At 39.8% G+C, this 24804-nt stretch overlaps 1 protein-coding gene across 1 annotated transcript; it reads left to right on the top strand.

The window, feature by feature from the left end:
• Window positions 1-3779: 3779 nt before the first annotated feature.
• On the top strand, window positions 3780-24667 carry LOC131235146 (DNA polymerase II subunit B4). Its single transcript, XM_058232282.1, has 3 exons — window positions 3780-3992; window positions 13676-13794; window positions 24398-24667. The coding sequence occupies exons 1-3, from the start codon at window positions 3826-3828 to the stop codon at window positions 24544-24546; spliced, it is 435 nt and encodes a 144-aa protein (XP_058088265.1). The 5' UTR covers window positions 3780-3825; the 3' UTR covers window positions 24547-24667.
• Window positions 24668-24804: the final 137 nt, after the last annotated feature.

The following is a 24804-nucleotide window of genomic DNA, read 5'->3' as shown; positions in this document are numbered from 1 at the left end:
CTTAAATCAATTCTATTACCGAGTTGACTCGAGGTAGCTCCTGTTATGAGGAGGCTTTAGGGAGGACGAAGGAAAGAAGGAAGAGGAGAGCAAGAACCTGGACCGTTTGGCCGTTGTGAATTCGGATTTGCACAGCCGACCAGTGCTTCCTCCTTTCCTGGGGCTGGTCGCACTTCGGACGGTCTCCTTCTTCTTTCTTTTCTTTCTTTCTCTCTTCTCTCTTACTCTTTTCTTTCTTCCTTTCTTTTCTCTTCTTTCCTTTCTTCTCTTTTCTTTTCTTTCTCTTTTTTTTTCCTTTTCTGGGCTGCAGCAAGCCTGGGTGAACAGAGCTGCCGCTCGGCTGAAACCTCACTTTCCCTCCTTCGTGGGTGCTGCTCTCGGTCGAGCGTCCTCTCTCTTTCTCTCGCTCTACCTCCAGCCGCTGGTCATGAGTGCCCTTTTATAGGGTGAAGTGAAGTTTCCAGACGCTCCCAGCGAAGCCTTTCGCAGATGAAAAAGGAAAACGCAAGCCCCTGTTTCTGGTGCGGCGAAGATCTTGGAGGCCGACTTGCGTATGATTGGAATTGAGTTGGTTGTTCGTCTAAACCCTCCCATCAGACTTCTTGCACGGAGTCGGGACCCTTATTGTAAGAGCTTGGACGGTCCGGATCAGGTTCTTGATTCCCTGTTTAACCGTCCATCTGACCGGATCGTCCGGATTGCTCGGACGCTCGCACATTGCGTAAAACTGATTTGCAGAAACATCAGTGGGTCCTGTACCAATGTTTTTGGACAAATCCACACCTTCCATCATCTTCGTGGTGGAATCTTGGTCAGGGATCGCATGTTTCGACTTACAGTTAGCGTTGCTCCCCCCTGGTGAATCGTGTGGTGGTAACTCCGCCATTCAGCAAGCTAGTGATCGGTCCCTGACTTGTTCCAGACCGATCTCACCTAGGTCTTGGTCCGGCCTTTCGTCCGGTTCGAATGGACGGTCCGGATCGAGCTAGTGGCCCACCGTAACGGATCGCGACTCCCTTATTTGGCGGAAGGAAGGATTTTCGAATCCTGTTGGGATTCTTCGGGTCAGCGGCTGTCGTCCGGTACACAGCGGGCGTATTTCCGCTGTGTACACCGGCCACGTAACGTGAGGCCCATGTACTGGTTTAGGGAAATCCACTCCGTCCATCGGGTTTCCCATTTAATTTAAGGGGTTGGGACTAATCTGATGTATAGTCTAACATCAGGTGGACCCCAATATCGTTGGTTAATGCTTGTTTCTTCCATTGGGACACTTCTACAATGAGCTAAGGGTTGATATTCGATGTGTACGGTTAATTTAGGCTAATTAAGCATTTTATGAAGTTTTCGTGCTAAACGGATCGTGAGGAACTGAGTGAACTAGAGTTTAAGGGTTTAGGGTAGTGGCATTTTCATAACTTATTTCTGATCTATAAGTTTTGTGAAATCTAATGGTTCAACGTGGTTGTTGGCACGTTTCTAAGTAATTTTTATGAAATAAATTATGTCAAATCACGTGATGGATGGTCGTGCCTGGAGATCAATGGTCAGATGACTTGATCTATGAATGAGGATCATTCCTAATAGTTAGGTTTATGTCAGGGCAAGGATGTAAGACTATGATAGTTGGATGGGTATCGTACACATGTTAATTTCTAGGTAACGCTCGAGAACATTCAATACTTGAGTATTGAAACACACACACACACACTCTCTCTCTCTCTCTCTCTCTCTCTCTCTCTCACACACACACACACACACACACACTACCTTGCATGCCCACCGAACCATGGGTACAAACAATCTTGACTGTAGGTTAGGCTGTAGATGACATGGCCAAAATAAGGACAATCCAGAGATGGGCCAACCACACCATATTTCTAAAACTTGGTGATTTGACCCAAAACTCAACTTGGTTAGAAATCAATCAGTTACTAAGAAGCTCGGTTGAGGAGCTTGATTTAGTTGAAATTTGGCAAGATTAATCAAGCCAACTTGATTGTGTCAGCATGACTTGAACTAAATCGTAGCGTCTTTTCTTCTTTTCATTTCTTTTTTAACTTGCTATGTTTATATAATTTAGTATTTGAGTATTATTTTGGATACATGGATTGATTACTTAATGATGATTTCCCTTCTTGATGTGGAAATTTTGAATCTATTAAGGAGTTCTATTTCAATACAAGTGGAAATCTTAGTTTTGTGAGACACTATCTCCTTGTTTCTTGTGCTACAAAACTGCCCTTGTGGATAAGTGTAATGATCATGTCACAGAAGTCCATGGTTTTCCATCTATCCAAACAGCCCAAGCTGTCTCATAGGTTGAAACAAATTCAATTTCCTGGAAACACACCCTTTGGGTGGTCTGTTTGGGTAAGGGATCCTATTAAATCAAGATTAAGTCAAACCCTAATTTTGGCAAGCACCATGTCATCTACATTAGAATTGTTATCCTAAAGTAGTGCTGTTGTAAGCATAAGTGTGATTATTGAAGTTTAATTTAGAAGAAGAAAAATACTATTAATTTCATTTTTGCATATAAAAACACCACCATAGTGATGTGAAAGCATGAGGCCTGTCAAAATTGAGATTAGACTTTATTCCAATTATGTGGAATACCTTGTCCAAATGGATTCTAAGGAATTTTTTAAAACAATGGTAATTAGCTGAAAATGGGTAATAATTATTTATCGTATTTACAGGGTAACATTACTTACATTTGACTGCAATAATTATACTATACCATTGTTTATTTTATATGGTATCACCATAAGAATGAGCCTTTTGCTGTGTAAAATTGTAATGATTATAATTTTCTTTAAAACCTATTTACCACTAAAATATCAAGAGATTGTGGTAAAAACACAATGATTGCAAGTATTTTTGTTTGGAAGAGAGGTGCTTAAATATTGGGATTTTCTGGTCAAGTTTTTAAGTCAAAATTTTGTGAGCCTTATCATCATGCACTTATTATATCCACACTGTCTATTCAAATCTTTTTCCCAAAAATAAGGCATTTCGAAAGCTTAAGCATTATTTTTTAATATGTGTGTGTGTGCGTGTGTGTGAAATGGTACTATGAGGTCCACCTCATGGAAACTTGAAATGAGGTCGAGCTGCATGGGCCCCACTGTGATGTGTGTCGAACATCTACCCCATCAGTCAGATGCACCATTCCATGGTGGCCCACAGGCTTAAAAATCAAGTCAATCCATGACTTGGGTGGGCCACACCACATACAACAGTTGAGAGGGGTTACCCTCCCATTAAAACCTTCATAATCATTTATTGGACCCACCTAGATGTGGTTCACTAATCCAGTCCATCCATTGTGTGTGTCCTACTTGGATGAGGGAACAAAACAAGTTTCAGCTGCATTCAATACCCAAGTAGGGCCCATCAAGTGCTTTTATATATTTTAATAATGTCTTCATATGGTTTTCGATGTTATGGCCCATCTTAGTTCCTTATACGGCTTATTTTTAGCATATCCCATAACCTAAAGGGGACACATCAAATGCACCATGTTGCTGCTTGACACACATCACGGTGGGGCCCACACAGCTCGACCTCATAGTACCATTTCCACACACACACACATATATATACATGACTACCACCTGTACGTCCAGGTTGGCACGTGTGAATCCGTCAGACGTCCCAAATGCATGCTACATTGCTACGGAAAACCATTCGCGAAGGGATGAGGGGCATTTTCGTAAATACAACTTAACACGAGCGGGAAGGTACCAAAAGGCATTTAAATTCGCGCGGGGGGCTTTTTCCTGTCTAGGGTTTTGCAGAGAGAGAGAGAGAGAGAGAGAGATGGCGAAGCCAGCAGCTGAGGTGGAGGAGCTGCCCCGTTCTATCGTGCGCCGGGTGGTGAAGGATAAGCTATCCCGATGCTCCGACGAAGATATCTCTGTCCAGAAGGACGCTCTCCTCGCCTTCTCCGAGAGCGCCCGCATCTTCATCCACTACCTCTCCGCCACGTAAGCACAAATCTCTCTCTGCAAGATTTAGTAGTCCGGTGGACCACCCTTGATTGTAGTCCTCCGGTGATGAGAACCGTTCACCTGGTAAGCCCCACCACGGATAGTCCACCGTTGATCAAATTCAACTGTTTGGACCATCAGTCATCTTTCCCCACCCCCATTTGTCTCGCGCAAGTGTGGGCCCACTTGATGAGTCGCCTGGCCTGGGCATTTTCCCGGTCCCCCCCCCCCCCCCCCCCCACCTGATGAGCGGTGTTATCTTCTACACATGTGTTAGGTTGGTAAATATGCCACGAATCCACCTGTTAGCGTCCCTGGAACGGTTCTGATCACCAAGTGTGGGCCCTGTGCACGGTCAGGGGTCCCACTGACTGCTAAAATTTAGTTTTCATACTATCTACAAAACATGTTTCATCAATGCACTGACTTTGTAATCATAATGGCAGTTATAATTGGAGAAATTAGTTTGATACTCTGCAGATTGTAACAGATAATACTCAGACACTTAAAAAAATTACTTGGAAATTGCATACATGTAATTCAAATGAGACCAGCCAAAATTTGGGTACCAGTTCAAATGTATCATTAACCAAAAATTATCTTTGTTTGATAATCCATCATATTGTATGATATTTATTGGATGGTTAAAAATGAAAAAAATCCAATGGTTTTATTTCAACTAACAAGTGTCCAGGCATCAAACGTAAGGATTGTTCAACCGATCTAATGCTTGGACTGAAATTTAGTGACAGTGAGTTATGATTTGTCGGTTTCGTTTGAGTTAATAGATGCTACGTTTACCATTTCTAGGTTTCTGCATATCATGCTTCATATGCAGCTAGAGTATCAAATAATTCCCATGGTCTTTGAATTGATAGTAGCAAATCTCAGGGTGTGTTTGGGTGTCACTAAAGATGCATTTTAGTGTCTTTTAATGTGAGTGTCGAAGCTTGTTGGAAGCATACTAATGGCTGGAATTAAACATAATACTGTGACCCACTTAGGTGTCTAGTAGCCTGAAATTTCACTTGAACTCATGATGGTGAGTTTGATAGACGGTTTGGACTTTCGAACACAACACATATTAACACATGTATGAGGGGTGGTTAGTCATCACCTCTTTAAACACTTTTTTCTCCCCTTTTAAGACAGGGTGGGAGCGACTTTCTTGACAAATGCACAGGCATTTGCAGATTTATTGAGAAATGAAATATGGGTGGGTGGCATCGAAACTGTTACAAACTAGTCATCAGAAGTGGTCTTAGTCAGTTGTACGTGTCATTCTGTTTGCCTAAATCCATGCATGTAATGCTTACATGTTTGCACATGAGGTGAGGTGTAGTAGTTGGTTGTATTAGTTCCCTATTTCATGCATGAGTCTTAGGTAGTTTCCTTGTTAAAGTCCTAGTTTAGAGAAGACATCCCCACGTCTGTGTAGTGGGCAAAGTTGGGTGTAATTGAATCAGTTGTAACTAGAGTCTATAAAAACTGGGAAGGAATGAATGCAAGGACACGAAGTTTATCTCCAAACAGTTGTCTTCAGCAGGGATTGGATCCCTTTAACAATCCTATAGTTTCTCTCTCTCACCATTGGTCGACCAAAGAAGAAATTTAAATCCATTCCGCCTTCACCTCGCCCCTTCACTCGATCCTACGTCCACCTCCAAAACCCAAGTCGTAACAGAAACATACCCATATGTTTTTGGAAGGAGGTTCGATTTGACAGTCTGTCTGCTTTAATACCTGTTCCAGGCAAAAGTTTTCTACGAGCTTGTCTTGTGGAGATGTTAAGCCCTGCAATGAGATTTCTTTTCCCAAAACTGTGAAATGCATTTGAAGATTGGTAAAATCCTAGATTATAAGACCCAAAGTCCTGAGCCATTGGGTACCCAAGACAATCTCATATCCATCCAAGGGTAATAAGTACAAGTCTAATAAAAGTGGGTGCCTTGGATATAGAGTGAGACCTGGTTGCACCGGCCTGAGCTGATCAACCATTCCCCACTAGCTACGGCCACCTCAAATGGCCTCCCTTCCAACGCTTGGAGCCCAACTTTAGCAGCCAGAGAGCTATTAATAAAATTGTGTGTGCTCCGTGAATCCACCAAAGTTGTTATTGGTGTTGAAAACAACGTACCTTTCAATCTCATAGTTTGGGGAGTATGAGCTCCAGAAATTGCATTGAAAGAGATCTCAGGCGTGCTCTCACTGGCTCCTTCGACCTCTTGTGACCCTTCTACTCCATTGTCTTCATCCTTCTCGGGCCAGCAAGCTTCAATGACGAATATGCGTTTGCATTGATGGCTAGGGGAGTGTTTTTCATTGTAGTAGAAGCAAAAGCCCTTATCTCTCATTTCTTTGACTTCTTCCGGTGTCATGCGCTTGACTGGAGAAGGTTGTGGGGTGCGCGTTGGAGCTAGGGCCTGTTTGAATTTGGAGTTCTCTAGCATCGGTGGTCGGCGAATGGCCTGGTTTCGGGCTTCAAACAAGCGAGCAAGGCCAATCGCTGCTTCCAATGTGGCGGGATTTTCAGCCCTCACATCGGCTTACAAGTTGTCACGGAGCGCACTGATGAAGCAACTAATCTGCTGTATTGGGGTGACTTGACCCGCACGTGAGAGGAGGCGTTCAAACTGTGTCTGGTACTCTTTGACACTCCCAAACTGCTTCAATTTAATCAAGTCAGCAAAGAAATCTTGAAATTTTATAGGACCGTACCTTGCATGTACTCCTTTGAACTCCTCCCAATTCATGGCCTCATGAGTTTGCTTGTGAAGTTGCAGCCACATTTGTGCATCCCCTTCCATGTGGAAGGAAGCAAGTGCCACCTTCTCTTCCTCTAAGGTGCGCTGGAATTCAAAAAACTGCTCCACCCGACAAAGCCAACTTGTGGGATCTTCATTGCCGTTGAATCGCGGGAAGTCAAGCTTGAGTAGCTTTGGAGTACCGGAATTAATGGAGGTTCCTGTACTGGTTGAGCTGTTGTAGGTCCTCTCATTGTTGCAAGGCTGAGAAGCTTCTCCCCATTCCCGCGGATTGGCTCGGGATTCCCACCTCGACGACCAAGTTGCGAAGAGCTCAGTCATCTTTTTTATTATCTTCTCTTGGCCGACAACAAGTGTGCTAACCTCCTTCTCTAGACTCTCCATTCGATGCACCATTGGCCCCATCTCTATTACCATAATGTTACGACTTGGGTTTTGGAGGTTGACGTAGGATTGAGTGAAGGGGCGAGGTGAAGGCGGAATGGATTTAGGTTTCTTCTCTGGTTGACTAATGGTGAGAGAGAGAAACTATAGGATTGTTAAAGGGATGCAATCCCTGCCGAAGACAATTGTTTGGAGATAAACTTCATGTCCTTGCATTCATTCTTTCCCCGTATTTATAAACTTTAGTTACAACTAATTCAATTACACCTAACTTTGTCCACTACACAAACGTGGGCATGTCTTCCCTAAAACTAGGACTTTAACGAGGAAACTGCCTAAGACTCATGCTTGAAATAGGGAACTAATACAATCAACTACTACACCTCACCTCACATGCAAACATGTAAGCATCACATGCATGGATTTGGGCAAACAGAATGACACATACAACTAAGACCACTTCTAATGACTGGTTTGTAACATCCATGGTATCAGAGAAGACAAGTTTTCAATTCCTGTGATCGACGAGCTGCTGGATGAATTACATGGTGCTCTCTTCTTCTCCAAGCTAGACTTACGCTCTAGCTATTATCAAATTCGAGTCCACCCCTAAGATATCCACAAAACAACCTTTCGAACACAGTGGGCATTATGAATTTCTAGTCATGCCATTTGGCCTGACTAATGCACCCTCCTCTTTTCAAGCCCTCATGAATGACATCTTTCGCGAACATCTCTGTAAGTCCGTCCTTGTTTTCTTTGACGATATACTAATCTATAGCAAGACATGGGATGGCCATTTACAACATTTGAAAGTGATCTTTGATATCTTACGAACTAACAAGCTATTTGTGAAAAAGCAAACGTGTCATTTTGGTGACACACAGGTAGCCTATTTGGGCCACATCATTACTCGCCAAGGAGTGGCGGTAGATCCTAAGAAGGTTGTGGCTATGACTAATTAGCCAAGCCGATTACACCCAAAGCGCTTCGAGGTTTCCTTGGCCTCACTGGTTATTACTGTAAGTTCATTCAGGACTACGGAAAAATAGTTGGGCCTCTTACGAAAATGCTAAAAAAAGATGGGTTCGCCTGGTCCCAAGCTGCCGAGGAAGCTTTCAAAAACTTGAAATAAGTAATGACAAAGGCGCTAGTTCTAGCCTTGCCTGATTTTTCTAAAAACTTTGTGGTAGAATGCGACACATCTGGGTTGGGAATTGGCGCTGTCTTGCTGCAGGACAAGAGACCGATAACATTCTTCAGCCGATCTCTTAGTGGGAAGAATCTCCTCATGTCAACCTATGATAAGGAGATGCTTACACTAGTCTCTGCGGTTAAAAAATGGAGGCCATGCTTGCTTGGAAGAACTTTTATTGTCTGCTCGGATCAGCGAAGCCTTAAGTACTTGTGGGAGCAAAAGATCACCACCCCTGCACAACAAAAATGGCTCTACAAATTGATGGGGTTCGACTTCACTATAGAGTACAAACAAGGGAAAGAAAATGTAGCGGCGGATGTGCTATCCCGAAGCAACTACGAAGGAGAGGTTGCAACTGTTTCTTCTCCCGTTCCACGGTGGATCTTAGCCATTAGAGAAGAAGTTACATCTAACCCCAAGCTCTAACGACTAGTCCAGCTATGCTTGACAGATAATGCCATTAGCCCATAGAGGTTTCATGAAGGTGTGCTTTTGTTTTTTTAAAGATCACATTTACCTTGCAGATGACTCTCTGCTCTTGCAGGATTTACTATCTCAGTTCCATAATAGTACACATGAAGGATTAGTCAAAACACTCCAGCGCTTGAAGGCGGTGTTTTACTGGACCGGGCTTAAGCAACAACTCAAAGAATTTATTAATAAGTGTGACGTCTGTCAGTGAAACAAGCACAGACAATCGGTTGGACTTCTCCAACCTCTTCCAATCCCTACACAAATTTAGTCGCACATTAGCATGGACTTCGTGGAGGGACTTCCACCCTCTCAAGGCAAGTCAACAATTTTGTGGTAATAGATTGCCTATCTAAATATAGTCATTTTGTTCCATTGAAGCATCCATATACGGCTATAGGGGTTGCTCGTGTTTTCTTTGATTAAATATTCAAGCTTCATCGTATGCCTAAATCCATAGTTTGTGACCGAGACCCAACTTTCACGAGTGCGTTTTGGAAGTAGCTTTTCCAACTGTATGGGACTCAATTCAATTTTAGCTCCTCTTACCACCCGCAAATCGACGGGTAGGCAGAGATAACCAATCGCACCATGGAGATGTATCTCCGTTGTTTCAGTAGAACAAGACCAAAAAAATGGATGCAATGGCTGACATGGGTGGAGTATTGCTATAATACAACTTTATTATCTTATATTTTTGGCACTGCAAAGGTACATGATGTGGAAGATGAGCTGCTTCATAGGGACAAGGTGCTGAAGGAGTCGCGTGAGGCCTTGAAGAAAGCTCAGTCTCGTATGAAACAGGTTTATGATGGGTCCCACAGAGAAACAGATTACTCTGTAGGAGATTGGGTCTATCTTAGACTCCAACCCTACAGGCAAGCTTCCCTTGCTCTCAGGCGAAATATGAAACTTGCTCTCAAGTATTACGGGCCATTCAAGATAATAAAGAAGATCGGTTGCGTTGCTTATAAGCTTGACTTGCCAAAAGATTCAAGGATACATCCGGTGTTTCATGTTTCATTGCTCAAACCCAAGATTGGGGATGCTAAGCAGGTCATCGAACAACTTCTTGAAGTAGATGAAGAGTCTCGAATGGTTCCAACTCCTCAAGCAATACTAGACAAGCGCACAAGAAGAGGGAAAGCTGAAGCATTGGTGCATTGGGTGGGTCTATCTCCTGCAGGTGCCACGTGAGAAAATCTTGAAAAATTGAAGATGAGGTTTCTAGAGATAGCCCTTGAGGGCAAGGGCTCTTTTTAAGGAGGGGATGTCATAAACCAGTAATCAAAAGTGGTCTTAGTTAGTTGTACGTGTCATTCTTTTTGCCTAAATCCATGCATGTAATGCTTACATGCTTGCACGTGAGGTGAGGTGTAGTAGTTGGTTGTATTAGTTCCCTATTTCATGCATGAGTCTTAGGTAGTTTCCTTGTTAAAGTCCTAGTTTTAGGGAAGACATCCGCACGTCTGTGTAGTGGGCAAAGTTGGGTGTAATTGAATTAGTTGTAACTAGAGTCTATAAAAATGGGGAAGGAATGAATGCAAGGACATGAAATTTATCTCCAAAGAGCTGTCTTCAGCAGGGATTGAATCCCTTTAACAATCCTATAGTTTCTCTCTCTCACCATTGGTCGACCAAAGAAGAAACCTAAATCCATTCCGCCTTCACCTCGCCACTTCACTCGATCCTACGTCCACCTCCAAAACCCAGGTCGTAACAGAAACATACCCATATGTTTTTGGAAGGAGGTTCGATTTGACAGTCTGTTGGATTATTGAATTATTTGTTCTCCCATCAACCATTAGAGGAACCTACGGGACCTTCCAATTTTCGATTGTGAAACCAATGCAATCTTGTTGTGTTTCTGACTATCTTTTTCTATTTTATCTTATTTTTTATTTTTCTTCTAAAATTTAGCATCTTAGGATTATTTAGTCTAGAAGGTTAATCTTGCAATCTGTGTTATACTTAAGTTGCATGTCCTTTTTACCAGGTGTTGCTCCTGCTTCAAACCCCCCCAACCAAAAATAAAATAAAATAAAATAAAATTCTAGCTGCTTATCCTTGCAAAATTTTTGAAACAGATACTTTTCCACTCCCACACCCGCATGGTTATTTCCATAGAGTGAAAATGTCATCAGATTTTAATTGAAATCCAAGAGGAAGTTCCCATCACCAAATAATCAAATGAGCACTATTTCTTATCTTTAGTTTCCACAAGAATTGTTATGGATGTGGTGAATTGAATTATCAGTGCAGATGTCCTGTCATAACTCATAAGAAGAAATGTCTATTGTAAGGAAAGCAAGAACAAGCAAGAGCAGGAGCAAAAATTTTCTCCTCATCCACAAATGTTGATTCTTGTGTTAAAGTATCTTACTCAATGACTAAAATAGTGGAAGACAGTCTGGTGGAAAACATGCTCATACCAACTTTTGAGCCTCTGTATAGACCACGTTCAGTCCTTGTAATGATTGACCTGGAAGATAACAAAAATTTTAACTATGTATCTTCATTTTGCTGGAGGTGCAATGGATAAATTGTTAGCAGATATTATGTGGGATTTAAGAGAGTAGTAGTGGTATTAACCTTCCTAGATGAGCAGAATGTTATACTCCTAATTCTCATTTCTTGTTAATGAAGGCAATGAGTTGCTTTTGTCACTTCTGTTCCCTTTCTTTAGTTTATCCAATGTTTTATGTATTGGTATTGATGCCTGTATTGCACATTTGCAATATGGAGACATATCATTATCGCGTGGGAAATATCACATGCATCGGGGACTATATTGCAGTATAAGGGATACATTTGGTAAACGTTAGGAAAATGGAGTTTTTCAATGAAACTTTTGGAGATGTTAAAAGGCAATACACACCTAGAACTCAAAACATTACAAAAATAACCATGTATGATATGCAGGCAGATATTTGGAATACAACTATTCCAAATATCATACTTGGAATGATATGCAGGCACTTAGAAATTACTTAGAAAAATTACTTAGAAATCGCATACTTGGAATACAACTGATTCAAATTAAAATGTCTAGATTATGGGTCCTAGTTTAGATGTATCATGAATGAAAATTTACACTTATTTAACTGTCTGACTATCAGATTGGTGAAAATTTATTGGAGAGCTAAAATGAAAAAAATACAATGGTCCTGTCCCCGAAAACAAGTAATCATAAGTTACGATTGTTCAACAACTATGATTTTGGGACCGTGACTTAGTGATAGTGAGTTCCACAATCTAGTTGGTTTAATTTGAGTTATTGTATGCCATATGGATAATTTAGTGCTTGCTTATCACACTCTGATATGCTACTAGAGTATCAAATATCTCCCATTCCTTTTAAGAATGCTAGACTCCTAAATTAGTTGAGGCCTGATCCTTTGCAATTGTTGCAGAATAAGCTTATTTTACAACAGTTGAGTTGGGCCGACAGTGATGTAGGTCTCATGTCCAATCTGCCCAACATGCTTACCCTCTAAGTTGTCCATGTTCCAAAAATCAGCTTGATCAAAACACAGGTGGGTCACACCACAAGGAACAGTTGGGATGATGACGGCCACCATTAAAAACCTTTTAGATTGTATGTGGGCCCACTGTGTTTTGTAAATGCCATCCAATCCATTCATTAGTTGAGTTGTGCCCCACCATGATTAACCAACAACCAGAAAATCAATCCATTCCAAAACTCAAATGGGCCAAGCCACATGATTTTTAGGTTTAGGCACGATTTTGCAGAGTATGGCTCGCCTGAGCTTTGGATCGGCCTGATTTTTTGTCTCAAAGGGAAGCATGGAAGGTCACACATGATGGACCAATTGGATGTCATGCAAACATCATGCTAGGCCCCACACACTGCATTTGAATAAGCTTATTCTAAAAAAGTTGTAGCGGATCATGGTGAGTAATCCTCTTCACACATGGCATTAGTGTCCAACTATCAAGATCATCCAAATTGTTAGCCCCATCCTAGAGGGGTTGTATCTTCAATATCACCTTGATCCAGCAATCCCAATCATCCAATTAATGGCTATCGTATGGATGGTTAAAAGTAAAATAGTGGTTCTAAATTTGATGGACAAATCGGATGGTTCATGTTAGCTTTGTAGTGTAACTTTGGGGTTATACGCCATGCACAGTTGGGTCAGCAATTTGGATGGTCTAGAGATTGCCATACAACTATGCCATGCTTATGGGGGAAGAGTCACCACCATTTTTTATATGTTGCTAAACTAACAAAGAAGTCTAGCCCTAAGTATGATGGATGATATGCAGGAACTGTGCCCTTCGTGCTTAGGGTGGATATTAGGTTGTTAGCTCATGCCACTTAAGGCTTTATTGTTTTTGTTCTAACAAATTGTTTTTCTACCTGACAAATAAAAAGAAGTGGTGGAAGAGAAAATGTATATCGGATTTCTTATGTGTTAAGGGATGGAGGGAGGGGGGTTGTTCAAGGTTCTATATGTTTACAATTTGTGTTGGAGATGAACTCCGTGATTTGTTAGTGCATGCTATTCTAGATTCATCTTTGTTACATGGTGCCCGTCTGGTTCTGGGAATATTGTTTCTGCACATGCTGCAGCATGCTTGTAAAGATTCTGATCATAAGGGATATTGATCTGCATTTTTGGGGAAAAAGGTCACATGCATGACTTAGTTCTGCACTGTATAGTATGTCATTTAGAATTTTGTCTGCAAGTCATTTAGATCTAATAATCTGGTGAAAAAGAAAAAAAAAATCCCTTTTCATGTATGGTATTGTCCTTTTGAGATTATTGCTCTCCAAAATAGTTTTATTTGTAAGTTTGCACAATGTCCGACTTTATAGAAGAATAATTCACTTGCAGGGCAAATGACATATGTAAGGAATCTAAGAGACAAACAATCAATGCTGATGATGTTCTCAAAGCACTAGAGGAAATTGAATTTCCTGAGTTCATTGACCCTCTTAGGGCTTCTTTGGATGGTAAGTGGCTTTTCTTATGACCTAGAATTCTATTTCATTGTTCTAATTAGTGGGAAATGAATCCAAGCATAGTCGTTCATTACTATGCGCGCGAGCGCGTGTTGGTGTGCCTGCAAATGTGGGTGGTCAAAACATTCTTTCTCTGCAAGAACATTTGGCTACAAGAACATTTGGCCAAAAAAAAAAAAAACTCAGGAAAACATTACCTTTACATAGGGGTGTACATCGAGTCGAACCAGCTCGACTCGGCTCGGCCACTAGCTGACCCCAGCTCGAACTCAGCTTGGCTCGGTCCTCGAGCCTAACTAGCCAGCTCGGCTCGGTTTAGTCAGCAGCTCGGGCCAGTTCAAGCCAAGTTCGCCTGTGCATCATTTTCACAAACACATGGACTGCACCTTCAAAATCTCACTGTATGTAAAACAACAACAGTGGTTTTACAGGTATTTTATCAAAAACCTTCTAAGCAACATAAAAAGAAAAAAAAAGGATATTTGTTTCATATACAAACCTTCCTTGCCACCCGCCACACTTCGTTGAGTCATTTCATCAAACACTTGGTGAGCAACATCAATATCAAAGTAACCAAGTCACCGAACTGGTTCGATTCGAGTTGGGTTCGATCCGAGTCGAGTCGAGTCGAACTGGGGCCAGCTCGAACTCGGCTCGAACTCATTTTCGAGCTAAAAAAATCAGCTCGACTCGGCTCGAATTCAACTTCGAATTGAGTCGAATCAAGCGAGCTAACCGAGCTAGCTCGGTTCGTGTACACCCCTATCTTTACATGTGTATTGGATTCAAACAAAATAAAATTAAAAATTGGCAATAGCTTTAAATGATTGGTGTGCAAAAAGAAGAATTGAATCCTCTCAAAGAATTACACAATCCCCACAAACAATCCAAGAAAGCAGAAGGAGAGAGCAACGGTTTATAAGAGCTGTTTGGCCATATAGCAAAAGGCGTGAGAAAGAACTCCAAATAATTCTATTTGCGGAAAGCATCTTAAAATTGGTTCCTCTCCTTTATTGTATTATGCAACGGTATTGACAGGTGTATCAACCATCTTGTTGGCCAATATGATACAACTCTCTAACAACCTTTGTTTTTTTTTTTTTTTGTCGGTGTGGGGGAAATCTCAAAATTTACTGGTGAAATTCTAAAACTATTGAGGATTCCAAATGTGTATTCTTTTTTGGTTTAGAACATGTATATGGTGGTGTAATGGGCCATTCTTTGGTAAGAATGTTATTTGTTTGACATTGCTAGCTTGACTCATTGAATGTTGACCAAATAGGCCATAATTGATGGATTAGGGCCCTTTACATAAAAAATACAACAAAAGGAAGATTGAAAATGAAAACTGATTGATGGTCTACCCTTCTTTCAACATTCCCCAAAATAGTCCCCTCCCCTTGAGTCATTGAATCCTACTCAAATTATGTGTTTTGATCCTCAAAATAGGCCTAGATTGCTAGATCTAGTTTCAAATTAGTTTCTTTGCTTCTTTCATTGTTGAAATGGAGAAAAGAAATAAGTGGCAAAATAGAGATATTATATAATTTTAAAAAAAAAAGAAAAAAGAGAGTTCAAAATGGACCTGTAATGGTCATATCAACACCATTACAGCTCTTATGATCCCGTATTGGATGATACAGCCCATTTTTTCATAATAGACCAATTCATCCTAGTATTGCGTAATAGGAGTGGCTGTTTCCTTTGTGTATCAGCCAGTAAGTCTGGTACATAACCGTTTTTTTAATACCAATATGTTACTTGTTTTTTAATACCATGCTCCTTCTTGACCCATATTTATAACTGCCTGGGCTTCCAAAAAAACTCAAATTTTCTTTTTTTAAAAACACTTCCTACTTACTATCATAATAAGACTTTCTAAACCTATTACCTTCCAAGAACTGACTTCAATTTGTGGAATATTTGCCTAAAACTATAGAATACTTCCAGTCTTTCCTAAGACTAACTGAATCCAAATTGGAAACAAACTTTAACGATCTTTAGGGTAACTTGTGAACCAAGCTAGCTAACTTTGACTCGGCTTCAAATATAAAGTTACAAAAAAAATAAAATGAACATTAGAATACTCTAGATTTAGAAGTTACTTAAAAATTAAAATTAACATTGGAATGCTCTAGATTTAGAATTTTTTTACAAACTCTCCAAGCACTCCAAACCAAAACTCAAACCTATAAACTTTTCTTAAACCATTCCACTAGTTGAATTTAGGCTCTTGGAGGACCAAACATGATGATATCATTGACAAATCCTAATTTTCGTCATAACCATGTACCCTATTGGTACTTCGATCTAACTTGTTCAATACTTGACCAAATTGTGTAATCTTTGGCATGTCAGAAAGGTAACTCTACAAGCTATCCGACAAGAATATTGATAATCATTATCGTAACGCAAATCGTAGGAGGGTCTAAATCAAATTGTATTGCAAATTGTACAGTAAATTGTAAGATTTTTTCTTGTTTTCTTAGAAAATCAGAAAAATTGAAAAAATTATACTTAAATCATACAAAATAAGAAAACAAATCAATGGTCCATTTCTATCAATATGCATCAAGAAAAGTAACATACAATGACCTTATTAATGGAGAACCTATAAAATGGGTGTATGTGTCATAGTTAGAGGTGGGCAAGATCCGACTCGACTGAACCAGTCGGATCCGATCCGACCCGAACTGAAAGCTAGGGTCAGGTTGGATTGAGTAGACCCATTTGGATCCAACACCAAACCGAGTCGAGTTCAGGTCATGTAGCAACTCGATCCGATCCGATCCAATTGGATCCGGACCGGAATGGGGTGTAAAAAGTCAGATTTTACTCTTCTTTTTTTACCTATACCTTTCTTCTACCCGAACCCTAACCCCACCCGCAGCCTAAGCCGACTTCCTCTCCTTCCCTCCTTTCTCTCCTCCTTTTTCTCCCTCTTTCTCTCCCGATTTCCCTCCTCTCCTCCTTTCTCTCTCGATTTCCCTGCTCTCCTTCTTTCTCTCCTCCTTTCCCTCTCGATTTCCCTCATCTCCTTCTTTCTCTCCTCCTTTCTCTCCCTCTCTCTCCACATATATATATTTTAAATTTTTTTAAAAAAGAAAAAAATTTTTCAAAACAAAAGACTCGATCCGAATCATACCTAACTTGCTCCAACTCGGTTTCCCTGACCGAGTCGAACTCGGTTCGGGTCAGGCCAGCAAGGAATTGGTTTGGATCGAGTTAGCCCTGCTGGACTCGGTCTCGAATCGGATCGAGTTCGGGTCAGGTACTTGCAAAAACCGGATTGAGTCGAGTTGGACCTAATCCGGTCCGACTTGACTTGATGCCCACCTCTAGTCATAGTCACCGAATAATAAAGCTTTAACTCATTCCAATCATTCTTATTTCTATACATTTAGTAATTAGTATAATGTATATTTTCAAAAAGAAAATAAAAGGACCAAAAAGTTATCCCTTTTTTCTCTTCAATCTTCATGCAACTTCCCTTCCCTCTCGACGTCAATGATGACATTATCATCATCACTTTCATCATGAAGAATGATATTGTTTGGAATTCTATTTCGAAATCGGATTAAAGAAATTCCTCCTCTTCAACCTCTTCTCCTTCCTTGCTTTTCCCCTTCTCTTTACTTCTTATGGAAGCTTTCTAGGACCATAATACAATGTAATTGTGTATCTTAGGCTTACCAATTAGCATAACTAAATTACTATATTCACTACACAATCTACATGTAGGCATGTGGCTATGTATTGACTATTGAGCACTAATCGCATAAACAGTCTACTGGCAAATGGAAGAAGAATCGAAAAAAGGAATACGATGATTGTTCAATACTACTCGCAGCTACTCTCTAGTGATGGATGGATCATACTTAAGTTAGACAATTTGCAGTTTGAGAGCTTATCAACCGCAGAAAGGGATTCCCTTGAGAAGCTTGTATCAGAAGAAAAAAATCAAAGCAACTATCGACTCATTGAGTAGAGATAAGGCCCTGGGCCCAAATGGATACCCCATGACTTTCTGTAAAGTATTTTGGGAAATCCTCAAAAGGGATGTGGTGGATTTTATATAAGAGGTTTTTGAAAAAGGTGGGCTTACTTCTGGGACGGGGACGTCATTTATTGCCCTTGTTTTGAAGAAAGAAGGTGCATAGTCATTAAAAGATTTTTGGCCTATCAGCTTAATTGGAAGTCCCTACAAGATGTGGCGAAAATCCTCTCATCTAGATTTAGGTTGGTTCTAGTAAAAATCTTTTCTGAGAACCAAGGAGCTTTTATGGCAGACAAACAAATTTTAGACAATACTCTTATGGCACATGAATGTATAGATTCAAGAAATAGAGAAGGCAAAAACAAACTGAGAGTTGTGTAAATTAGACATTGAGAAGACTTATGACCACGTTAATTGGGGGTTTCTTGAGTACATGTTGGGCATGATTGGATGTAGAAGCAAATAAATTTGGTGGATTCGAGAAGGTGCCTCATCGGTCTGTTTCTTAGATTTGGTCAACGGCTCGCCCAAGGGTTTCTTTAAAGCTTTAGGGGGGACTAAGACAAAGGGATCCACTCTCGCCTTTTCTATTTATAGCGGTAGCAGAAGCCTTAAGTAGAATGTTATTAAAGGGTCAAGAGGTGGGGTCTCATTTATGGATTCAAAGGATCACTAGGATGGGTCTAGATAACTCACCTGCAATATGCAGATGATACAATTTTGTTTTGCGATGTAGAGTTGACAATGATGGACAATCTAAGGAAAATTGTGGGGTGTTATGGGGAGGTTTCCAAGTTTTTTTTTAAAAAAATGTTAGTAAAAGTGAGGTGCTAGGCATTGGTCTATACAAGGAGGAAGTTCAGGAGTTTACAATTGATTCTTGATTTGGAACTAAGGGCCTGTTTGTTATCGCTGAATTTTTGCACTTAACGCGGAATTGCAAAAATGTGCAGTGTTTAGTGGTGTTTGTTAATGCGTCGTTAACGCGGAAGAAGGAAAGTGCTAAGTGGTTTTTCACTGAATTCTTTCCGTAACAGGCTTAATGGTGAATGCGGAATGCGCTTGGTGAATTTTTCATTAAATAAAATTTTTTGCTTTCAAAATTATTCATTTTCAAGTTACCACGGCAATTTTTTCTCTTTAAATTGTTTGCGCAATAGACCTAGATGAACGGAAAAAACAAAGATGAGCATGATCCAAAACATTTATAGTCTCTAAAAAGTTTGTAATGGTCGACGTTTATTTAAAATTGTTTCTTGTAATATAGTCCAATTGAGGTTCGGATATACCTCATTTTTGGTCTCATACCATAAAATGATCTAGAAACATAGATGGACGGCATGGATGAAACACATACATCATGGTGGGGCCCACATTGCACCGACCATTAGCCATTGGCTGGTGGCAGAGGAGTAGCCAATCTGTTTCCGCGGACGCGGATTGGATGCTGACAGGTTGAGTAGTGACACTTGCTACTGAAGTTACGTCACCAAGTTATGTGGGCCCCACCATGATGTATGTTTTGTATCCACGTCGTCCATCCATTTGGAAAATATAATTTTAGATAAAGATCCAAAGAATGAATCAAATCCAAAGCTCCAGTGGACCTCACCACAGAAAACGGTGGGGAGAGTGATGCCCACCATTAAAAACTTAAATAGGCCACAAAAGTTTTTTATCCAATTGATATTTGTTTTTTCCCTTCTTTCATGTCTGTGTTAACTTGTGAACAGGTTGGATTTCAAATAAAAATCATTGTGAGCCTTAGGAAGGTTTCAACGGTAGGCATCAATCTCACCACTGTTTTTTGTGGTGGGGTCAACTACATATTTGGATCTGCTTCATTCTTTAACTCATGCTCTAAAATTAAATCTCCAAATAGATGGATGGTGTAGATAAAGCACATACATCATAGTGGGCCCATGGAACTTGATGACATCACTTCGGTAGCGAATCTCGCTATTCAACTTGTCAGTAGCGCCTAACCCGCGTCCAAGTAGGATGCGAATTGGTTGGTGTACCTCACACCAGCTATATAGCTGCCTTATTGACGTCAGCAAGTTCTGTGGGTCCCATCATGAGGTATGTGTTATATCCAAGCCATCCATCCATTTGGCGAGCTCGTATTAAAGCTCGAGGCGAAAAATAAGCTGCAAAAAGCAGCGGGGGATTGAACGTCTACCATGGAAACCCTTTTTGGGTTCACAGAAGTTTTAGATCAATATGATTTTTTTTTCCTCTTCATACAGGTATTTGTGACCTTATGAGCATATTGGATGGAAAATAAACTTAAATAGGCCACGGAGGTTTTGGATCAATATGTTTTCACTTCATCCAATTGGGAATGACCTTATAATCGGTTTGGATAGCATATAAATATAAGGCGGGCCTTATTTGAAGGTTTTGTTGCTACTGGTGTTCAATCCTATACAACACATACCGACAATCTTCCTGCTAAGGGGAATTGAGGGCCTTATGATGATATTTTAGTTTTTTATTAAGTATTTTAGTTTATTTGAATTAAATATAATGATTTTATTTTCATTTAATGAAAATTAATTTCGTATACAACACATACCGACAATCTTCCTGCTAAGGGGAATTGAGGGCCTTATGATGATATTTTAGTTTTTTATTAAGTATTTTAGTTTATTTGAATTAAATATAATGATTCCTTTATAATGTAAAACATTTCTAAATGAGAGATAGGGGCAAATGTGTCAAATTAACATATTTCAGACATTTAAGATGTTTGTTAACAATGTCTGAAAATGTTTGTTAACAAACAGTTTGTTTCAAATTCAGTACTTAATTTTTAGACTTCAGCTATAATTATCAAACAAGTTTGTTTGGTTTTTTTTTTTAAAAAAAAAATACTTTAGATTTCAGATTCAAGTGTCAGATTTCAGATTCGGTCTTTAGACTTCAGATTTAACAAACGGGGCCTAAGTATTTCTCATCCTCTTATTTGGGCCTTCTGTTATGCTTGGGGAAGCCGGCAATTCATTTAAGGAGTAAGGTGGTTGAAAGATTCGAAAGGAAGTTATTTAAGTGGAAGAGTCGTCACTTGTTGATAGAAGCGGCTCTTTCTATTATTCTAACCGCCCCCCCTTTTTGGACACATTAACGTAACGAACATAATATACATAATACAATTATATATAAATATAAAATTATAGATTACAATATTTCACTTGCTCAAATATCTCCTCACTCTTGCCCTAGTGGTAGACTCACAAGAGTTTCAACATCAGGTCAAGTGTTCGAGTACCCATAGGTGGTGAAATCCCACTACGGTGTTTGTGTGTGTGTGTGTGCGCACGTGTGTGTATATAAAAAAAAAAAATTTTAAAAAAAAAAAAAAAAAAAAAAAAAAAACTGTGTTCACAACCTATGGTGCTGCAAGAGAGAGTTAACATATGAATTGCCAATCTTTGCAGTGATGCTACTCAAATAGGCAATGATCTTCATAGCTTTCCTACCATAAACCTATCATTATATAAGGGAAATATGGCTAAAAGGGAATAAACAATCAATAAACTAGGCAATTTTAATGGATTAAGTATAAAATGTAATAAAAATAAGTTACCTGGTTCTTTAGTCTTCCTAGTTGCTTTGTCCATCTCTCTCCTAAATGTTCTGTGACCTTTATTGTACATGTCAAATTGTTCATTGATCTTGGCACTCTCTCTTGAAGCTAATACCACTCTCTATGCAATCATACAACCTTGTCTAATTTCTAAATCTGCTTGAAAATTATCATCATATTGAAATTTTGGATTTAGAAAATATTCAGCCCATGCAATGACCTATGGAGCTGTACATTCCATCTTGCATCGATGATTTGCTAAATGGGGGAGTATCTCTTCTTTACATCCCAATATTCTTTGTAATAATTTCTTTGGCTTGATCCATTGCTTCATAAATGCCTCCATTGGAGCCAAAGGAAACGATGAGTGTTGTCAGGAAAAAAGAAGAAGAAGAAGTAGGGCCAATGTTTAATCAATTGATACAAGAACTGTTTATGTTCTGAAGGAAATCGAGATTTATTGAACAAGCAAGTTGAAAGGATTCATTGCGTGGGTGAGATTTAAATATCACGGGTGGATGTGGTCAGTGATCAGTGTTGATAGATTTTCAATTTAGAACCGTCTTCATTTGGCTATCTAAGTTAACAAAGTGGGAGATAATTTTCCTCTCAAGACAAAAATATGCAAAATAATAACAATAATAATAATAATAATAAATCTTCTTAAAAGTTTCAAGATGTTTGGTTTCAAGCCTTTTGCTACTCCACTGGTGGCAAATAAAAATTGGTAAGAGATAATAACGCAAAGAAGGTGAATGCTTCAGCCTATCAAAGCCTGATTGTTAGTCTCTCATATTTAACTACTATGAGACCAGATATTAAGTTCAAGTTTGTTATCCATATTCATGCAAAGTCCAAGCCAAATTCACTTTGGTGCTGCCAAAAGACTACTTAGATACTTGCAGGGAAAGATTGATTTTGGAATCTGGCACAACTCTGATTCCAATTTGTTCATCTTAAAAATACATGCATAAGACAAGTAACAAGAAGTTAAAGCACAAAATTAGACTTTGGAGATGTATGGCCCTGAGGTCGTAAAGATCGCTCATAATTTTTCAGGAGGCGGCCTTTTATCAAAATGTACTTCTTTAACTTCATCAATTACAACTTCTACCACGAGAAGTTCTCAACAATATCTTTTTTTGTTCTTCTTTACTCTTTTGTACTCGTATCCTTCTCATATATATAAGATAATTAATAACCAAGTAACCCAATTATTAACGTTTACAACTTTCATAACGCATTTCATCTTCCCATACTACCTTTTCATTTTTTTTTTCACACATGAATCACATATTCCCATAACACAATTCTTATTTTCTAATAAAGCATAATATTTGTCTTGTAGAATTCCCAGGCTCATTAACCAAAAGGGGCCAAGCCTAATTAATCAATTTTCAAATTAACTTCCAACACCAAAAATTTTGATCTTATCTACCCTGCTGTCAATGGTCCACAAATTTGTACAGTAGAAAATTCTGAAACCTTTGAATGGAAGAACGGCAAAGAAATGATTGAAAAGGAAGTTTTGCAATGGTCCCATCTAGCCAATAGAAGGACATGTATTCTACAGCTATATCTTCCATCTAGGAATTTTGGTACTTCAACCATCCATTGACAGTGAATCTCATCATATCAATGTTTTACATACCAGTGGACTGTGCGCCCCTCTTATACAAATTAAAAAAGTCTGAACTTTCTATTCAAAACATGGACTTGAGCATTGTATGATCTCTTTGTTTAACAAAACCATCGATATTCAGGTAAAGAAAGAAAAATCCTTTCTTTGCACAACTATGTTGGCATTTTACATCTGATTCTGTCCAGCCCATTTGTTTCCCTCTTTTCAAGATGGGGTTGGCAGTTTTGGGTCTAGCCTGGGTCTGTCTCATCAGGCCTGCACCTTTAGGTCAAGCTCATTGGTCCAACGGGTCAAGTTGATGCTTTGGCTAAACTCGGTGTTCATCAGGATCTGGTGGACTCGAAGACTTGATCCTGATTCGAATCAATATTTAATAATTATAAATTAAAAATATTTGCAGTAGTAAAGAAGATTTAACATAGTCATTGCTGTGCAAGTATTATAAAATAAAAGAATCGATGGCATGATACTATGTAGCTTGGTGATTGGGGGCATCACTTCATGTAATGGAGGTTGCAAACTCATCCCTATGCCCCGCGGCTCTTCATTTTTATTCAATACCAGTTTTCAAGCCAAGTGACTCAGCTCGAGTCACCATGAGCCAAGTCAATTTGTCCAAGTTAGCGAGTTGACTCGACAAGTCTTCCCGATTCTGGGGTGAGTCAGTCCCAAAAGCCCAAGTTACCAAGGATGAGCTGACTCATCCGAGTTTCAAGTTGAGTCTGTAAGTTTTAAAACTGGTTGGCCCCAACATGGCCCAGTCCTAGGACGGGGATTGCGTACTACCCCCACCCACCCCCACCCGTCCCTAGCTTCAAACGGGCAGTTCTGCGGGCGGGCTCACCGTGATGTATCTGTACATCCAAGCTGTCTATCCCTTTTCTCAGATTATTTTAAGGCATCAAAACAAAAATGAAGCAGATCCAACGGTCAAATGGACCACACCACAGATGACTCTTGCATTTAATGCAACTGACATTTAATGCTTTGTGCATTTTAATGCAACCAAGCTTATTATTTGGTGTGGTCCACTTGAGCATTGGATCTGCCTCATTTTTGTGCTCATGCCTTAAAATAATATGAGAAAAGGGATAGACGGCTTGGATGTACAGATAGATCATGGTGGGCCTGCCCACAGAACTGCCTGTTCGGAGCTAGGGATGGGCGGGGGTAATACGCAATCCGCGTCCCCAGTCCTAGGCTGGCAACATTCTGAACTCTGCCTGCCAAATAAATGAGCTGGGTGAGGGGATGAAATTAATGCACTGGTAAACAGTGAGCCAGTCTCCGGTTGAACCCAACTGGTCCTATTTCTTCACCCATATATGCAGCCATCATGACTATAATTCTCTCTTGCTTCTTGCAGAATTTAGGCAAAAGACTGCCGCAAAGAGGTTGGGGGCAAAAGCAAAAGAAGCAGATAGGAAAAGGAAAATGAAGGAAGATCCTTCAGAGTCAAATGGAGCAGACGTTGGGAATGCAGAAGAAGGCAATGAAAATGATGATGATGCATGAATGATTCTGTACCAAACTTTGAACTTTGATAGGCAATGTCTAAGCCATCCTTGTAAATTTCAATATTGAGAAATGAAGAATTGCAACTGCACTTAAACAAATCTTCTGCAATCTTACTTTACATGTGAGCTTTGCTAAGCATTGTGACAAATATTGGCGAGATTTTGAAAATACTGCCATATACTCACCAGAAATTGATTGGGAGATTTTATTGGGATTTTCAAAATCTTGGCAATTTTAGTTTGTCATAATTTTATT

This window comes from Magnolia sinica, chromosome 19, assembly GCF_029962835.1.
Source record: "Magnolia sinica isolate HGM2019 chromosome 19, MsV1, whole genome shotgun sequence".
In the NCBI taxonomy this organism is placed as follows: Eukaryota; Viridiplantae; Streptophyta; class Magnoliopsida; order Magnoliales; family Magnoliaceae; genus Magnolia; species Magnolia sinica.
The sequence above is the reverse complement of the archived record's forward strand: the minus strand, read 5'-3'. Positions and strand labels throughout refer to the sequence as shown.

What these genes read in the sequence shown, in the direction of transcription:
- LOC131235146 (XM_058232282.1), top strand. Translation starts at nt 3,826, where the DNA reads ATGGCGAAGCCAGCAGCTGAGGTGGAGGAGCTGCCCCGTTCTATCGTG. An exon ending in ATCCACTACCTCTCCGCCAC is followed by an intron (nt 3,993 to 13,675) that starts GTAAGCACAAAT and finishes ATTCACTTGCAG; the next exon opens with GGCAAATGACATATGTAAGG. An exon ending in TCTTAGGGCTTCTTTGGATG is followed by an intron (nt 13,795 to 24,397) that starts GTAAGTGGCTTT and finishes TGCTTCTTGCAG; the next exon opens with AATTTAGGCAAAAGACTGCC.